Raw genomic sequence first — 5,750 nt, 5'->3', positions numbered from 1 at the left:
CTTGTTCACACATCACACGTCTCAGTGCTGTGGTTGGTACATCTGAAGGACACGGTCGCTTCCTTGACTACCTACTCTGCCTCAAGATCATAGCTCACTGCAGCCCCAGTCTCCTGGCTCAAGCAGTCCTCCCACTTCAGCCTCCCAAGTACCTGGGGCTGCTGGGACTGCAGGCACATGCCACCACGCCCAGCTAATTTTTGTTATTTTTAGGGAAGATGTGGTTTCCCTGTGTTCCCCAGGCTGGTCTTGAATTACTGGACTCAAGCAATCCTCCCACCTCAGCCTCTCTGTGTTGGTGTGTTGGGATTACAGGTGTGACCACCGTGCCTGGCTGAAAAAAAAATTTTTTTTCTTTTTTTTTTTTTTGAGACAAAATCTTGCTCTTGTCACCCAGGGTGGAGTGGTGCAGTGGCACGATCTTGGCTCACTGCAACCTCCACCTCCGAGGTGCAAGCTTTTCTCCTGCCTCAGCCTCCCAAGTAGCTGGGATTACAGGCATGTGCCACCACGCCCGGCTAATTTTTGTATTTTTAATAGAGATGGGGTTTCACCGTGTTGACCAGGCTGGTCTTGAACTCCTGACCTCAGGTGATCCATCCCTCTCGGCCTCCCAAAGTACTGGGATTATAGGCGTGAGCTACCACACCTGGCCCAAAACAAATGTTTTTTTAAATTAAAAAAAGCGTGCCAGGCGCGGTGACTCATGCCTGTAATCCCAGCACCTTGGGAGGCTGAGGCAGGTGGATCATGTAAGGTCAGGAGTTCGAGACCAGCCTGGCCAACATGGCAAAACCTGTCTCTACTAAAAATACAAAAATTCACCAGGCGTGGTTGTGCATGTCTATCATCCTGGGTACTCAGGAGGCTGGCACAGGAGAATCAACTGTTAACTCCAGAGGTGGAGGTTGCAGTGAGCCGAGATCACGGCACTACAGTGCAGCCTGGGTGACAGAGCAAGACTCTGTCTCAAAAAAAAAAAAAAGCAAATGGCTGCCTGGGAGTGGCCGCTGTGGGGCATTCCCATTTGTGTGACCCAGGTCGTGGCCCCTCCCTAAGCCCTGGTCTCTCTTGCCTCCTGCAGGGCTGGTGAATTACCAGATCTCCGTCAAGTGCAGTAACTAGTTCAAGTTGGAAGTGCATCTTTTGGATGCAGAAAACAAAGTCGTGGACAACGTGGCCGGGACCCAGGGCCAGCTGAAGGTGCCGGGTGCCAACCTCTGGTGGCCGGACTGGATGCACGAACGCCCCACCTACCTGTACTCGTGGGAGGTAATGGTGGTTCGGGACTTAAGGGAGGTCTTTTGCCCCCTCTGGTAGTCCTGGTTTCAGCAGAGGCCCGGGACAGGTGAACGGGCAGGCACGGTCCTCTGAGCTCTCTGATGTTTCCCACTTTTGGCGGGGGGCCCAAAGGGTTTTTTTTTTTTTTTTTTCTTTTTGAGGTGGTCTCACTGTCACCCAGGTTATAGTGCATTGGCCTGATCACAGCTCACTGCAGCCTTGAGCTCCCAGGCAGCAGCAGTCCTCCTACCTTGGCCTCCTGAGTAACTGGGACTGTAGGCACATGCTGCCATGCCTGGCTAATTAAAACAATTTTATCTGTAGACCGGGCATGGTAGCTCACGCCTGTAATCCCAGCCCTTTGGGAGGCTGAAGTGGGCAGATCAGTTGAGGCCAGGAGTTCGAGACCAGCCTGGCCAACATGGTGAAACACTGTCTCTACTAAAATACGCAAATTTGCTGGGCATCTGTAATCCCAGCTACTCAGGAGGCTGAGGCAGGAGCATTGCTTGAACCTGGGAGGCAGAGGCTATGGTGAGTTGAGATCACGCCACTGCACTTCATCCTGGGCAACAGAGTGAGACTGTCTCAAAACAAAATCTTTTTTATAGAGTTGGGGGGGTCTCACTCTGTTGCCCAGGCTGCTCTTGAACTCCTGGGCTCAAGTGATCCTCCTGGGGATTCCAGGCATGAGCCACCTCGTCTGATCAAGGAGAAGGCCCGATTTTGAAGGGCAGGTCCCAGGGTCAGCCAGGAAAGGGCAGAGCCTCTGATTGCTGCTTCTCTGCAGGCCCCAAGGCGGCTGCTGGGGTGCACTGGGGGTCTTCCTGCTGCAGGGTAGAGCAGGCCAGATGGGGCTCAGGCTGTCAGGGTGCTCACACCTGGCGCTTTAGCTATCGTAGCTGCGGCTGACTGCACAGACATCACTGAGGCCTTTTTCTGACTTCTACACACTCCCTGTGGCGATCCTCACTGTGGCTGTCACCGAGAGCCAGTTCCTCATCAATGGGAAACCTTTCTATTTCCACAGTGTCAACAAGCATGAGGATGTAGACGTGCATTGGGGCTCCTGGGTCCTCGTGGGGGCTGCTTCTGGTCACCTTCCACTTTCTCCTTCCCCGTGTGCTGTAGCTGAGGGCAGCTCAGGGCAATGAGGCAAATGGCTCCAAACCACCCTGCTGTGGAGCTGGTGCTTGGGCTGGAGAGGGGGCTCCTGGCGTGGCTCTCCAGAGTCCTGCCATTGGAGGAAGTGCAGCTTTGACAGGGACAGGGGTCACTAACTCTGCTGTCCTCTAGATCCGAGGGAAGGACTTCGACTGTCTGCTGCTGGTGAAGGACTTCAACCTGCTTTGCTGGCTTGGCACCAACGCCTTCTGCACCAGCCACTATCCCTACACAGAGAAGCTGCAGATATGTGACCGGGATGGGATTGTGGTTATTGATGAGTGTCCCGCTGTGGGCCTGGTGCTGCCATGAGTCCCTGCTGTGCACCTGCTCTGTCTGGCCAGCCCATGGGCCACACCGTGCCTCTGTCCCTTCCCTCCTGGCCCCCGGCAGCTCTTCAACAACGTGTCTGTGCATCACTACATGTGGGTGATGGAAGAACTGGTGCACAGAGATAAGAATCACCCTGCCCTGGTGATGTGGTCTGACCAACGAGCCTGCGTCCTACCTAGAATCTGCTGGCTACTACATCAAGTGAGTGCCCCTGGCCTGTCCTGAGCTGGATCGGGAAGGAGACCCTGGCAGGTGGCAGATGGGTGGATGTGTGCAGTCCGAGATCAGCGTCCCATCCCACCCCAATAGGAGGGCCGTCCATACCCGGACAGTTCAGGGAACCAGATATCCACCTACCCAAATTGTGGTTTTATTTTTCTATGTTTTTGAGATGGAGTTTTGTTGTGTCGCCCAGGCTGGAGTGCAGTGGTGAGATCTTGGCTCACTTCACCCTTGGCCTCCTGGGTTCAAGTGATTCTTCTGCCTCAGCCTCCTGAGTAGCTGGGATTACAGGTACGCATGAGGGCATGCACTTGGCCTGTTTTGTTTTTGAAATGGGGTTTCACTCTGGTGGCCCAGGCTGGAGTACAGTGGCACGATCTTGGTTCACTACACCCTCGACTTCCCAGGCTCAGGTGACCTTTCTGCCTCAGCCTCCCAAGAAGCTGGGATTATAGATGTGTGCCACCACCACCACGCCCAGCTAACTTTTGCTTTTTTTTTTTTTTTTTTTTGAGGAAGTCTTGCTGTGTTGCCCAGGCTGGAGTGCAGTGGCGTAATCTCAGCTCACTGCAATGTTAACCTCCCAGGTTCAAGTGATTCTCCTGCCTCAGCCTCCCGAGTAGCTGGTCACTGCAACTTTAACCTCCTAGGTTCAAGCGATTCTCCTGCCTCAGCCTCCCAAGTAGCTGGGATTACAGGTGCATGCCACCACACCTGGCTAATTTTTGTATTTCTAGTAGAGGTGGGGTTTCACCATGTTGGCCAGGATGGTCCCCATCTCTTGACCTTGTGATGTGCCCGCCTCGATCTTCCAAAGTGCTGGGATTACAGGTGTAAGCTACTGTGGCCAGCCAACTTGCATTTTTTAAAGCAGAGACAGGGTTTCACCATGTTGGCCAGGCTGGTCTTAGAGTCCTGACCTCAGGTGCCTGCCTCGGCCTCCCAGAGTGCTGGAATTATAGGCTGATCAACTGTGCCCAGCTAATTTTTGTATTTTCAGTAGAGACGGGATTTCACCATGTTTGCCAAGCTGGCCTCGAACTCCTGGCCTTTAGTGATCCGCCTGCCTCAGCCACCCAAAGTGCTGGGATTATAGGTGTGAGCCGCAACGCCCACCCCCTTTTCTTCCTTACAATCATGCAGTTCTCATTCAGTGTTCAGAGGTGGAGTTTTTTGCGGTAGAGGCAACAGAGGTTGTAGAAATGCTCCTTGAGGCAGATGCCACACCCCAATTTCATGGAGTGCTTTAAGCTGAGCCAAGTCTGCAGCAAGTGGAAGGCTCTGAGAAGTCGTCCCAGCCTGAGCAAAGGACAGTTCAGGGCTCAGGGGCACAGGAGTGTGCTCAGCAGGACTGGGCGGACAGGGCCTTTGTTGCGAATGTGAAGAGTACAGGCTTCCAGCAACGGGTGCCTGAGGCTTCCGGACAGGCTTCTTTGGGACGTGGCCAGAGGAGATGCCTGTTTTCTGGGGCAGGAATTGGAGGGAGCGCCCAGGCTGGAGAGGTTCAGCCAGGCTGTCACAAGGCTTTGAAGCTTCCCATATGAAAGCCTGGCTGTTGGAGAGCGTGGGTTTGGAACTTGAGGCTAGGGGGTTCTATTCAGTCCGGTGCCAGCCACAGCCTTTGGATGGGCAGAGCAATGATCGGGGGAGGGTGTAAAAGAAAAGAAATGAACCGAGGAAAGAGAAGAGGAAAACAGGCTTCAACAACAGTCTAGACCGGGTGTGGTGGCTCACTCCTGTAATCCCAGCACTTTGGGAGGCCGACGTAGGTGGATCATGTGAGCTCAGGGTTCGAGACCAGCCTGGTCAACAGATAGTGAAACCCTGTCTCTACTATCCAAAAACTAGCTGGGCGTGGTGGCGGATGCCTGTAATCCCAGCTACTTGGGAGGCTGAGGCAGGAGAATCTTGAACGTGGGAGATAGAAGTTGCAGTGAGTCAAGATCGCGCCCTTGCACTTCAGCCTTGGCAACAAGAGTGAAACGCCGTCTCAAAAACAACAAAAAACAGGCCAGGTGTGGTGGTTCACGTTTGTAATCCCAGGCCTTTGGAAGGCCAAGGCAGGAGGAGTTTCAGACCACCTTGGGCAATATAGCAAGACCCTATTTTTACAAAAAATTAAAAATTAGCTGGACATGGTAGCGTGTCCCTGTGGTCCCAGCTACTCAGGAGGCTTAGGCAGGAGGATCTCTTGAGCCCAGGAGATCGAGGCAGCAGTGAGCTATGATCATGCCACTGCACTCCAGCCTGAGCAACAGAATGAGACCCTGTGTCTAAAAACAAAAAACAGTAAAAGAACAGGACCATCACTCACAGCACCTCTGCCTCTGTCCTCCCTACTTGAATGAGGAGCAGGACGTCTCAGCTGCTCAGAGCAGCCCTTGAATGAGCCCCAGCTATTTCTGGGGTCCTCAGACGAAACCTCCCATGGCCAAGTCATACCCAGCATGGGCCTCCTCCCCTGTTCTGGCCACTGCTCAGAGATGCTGAGTGACAGAGGCTCAGGCTCCTGGCAAAACCTCACCCCCGAGGCCCCACAGCTCAGACCCAGTCCTTGGTTCACACGACCCCACTTCCGGCCTCTTTTTCCCTTAAGACCAATTTTTCCTGGAAGATCACTGGATCCCTCATTCAGGTGGAGTGCTACAGGATGACACTTTTTCCAGGGGTGACCCAGGCCTGCAGGGTCCCAGTGTCACAGGCAGACCTTGCCTGAGCCTCCACCTGAGCCCCTGCTCCTCCTCTCCCTC

The 5,750-nt window shown here is 53.9% G+C and overlaps 1 protein-coding gene across 1 annotated transcript; it reads left to right on the top strand.

Annotated features, from left to right (window-relative positions):
• Positions 1-1,067: 1,067 nt before the first annotated feature.
• On the top strand, positions 1,068-2,909 carry LOC113221338 (beta-glucuronidase-like). The gene is made up of 3 exons (XM_026450669.1): positions 1,068-1,272; positions 2,184-2,336; positions 2,578-2,909. The coding sequence occupies exons 1-3, from the start codon at positions 1,237-1,239 to the stop codon at positions 2,755-2,757; spliced, it is 369 nt and encodes a 122-aa protein (XP_026306454.1). The 5' UTR covers positions 1,068-1,236; the 3' UTR covers positions 2,758-2,909.
• The last annotated feature ends 2,841 nt before the right edge of the window (positions 2,910-5,750 follow it).

Source organism: Piliocolobus tephrosceles, unplaced genomic scaffold (assembly GCF_002776525.5).
Source record: "Piliocolobus tephrosceles isolate RC106 unplaced genomic scaffold, ASM277652v3 unscaffolded_23465, whole genome shotgun sequence".
Lineage (NCBI taxonomy): Eukaryota > Metazoa > Chordata > Mammalia > Primates > Cercopithecidae > Piliocolobus > Piliocolobus tephrosceles.
The sequence above is the reverse complement of the archived record's forward strand: the minus strand, read 5'-3'. Positions and strand labels throughout refer to the sequence as shown.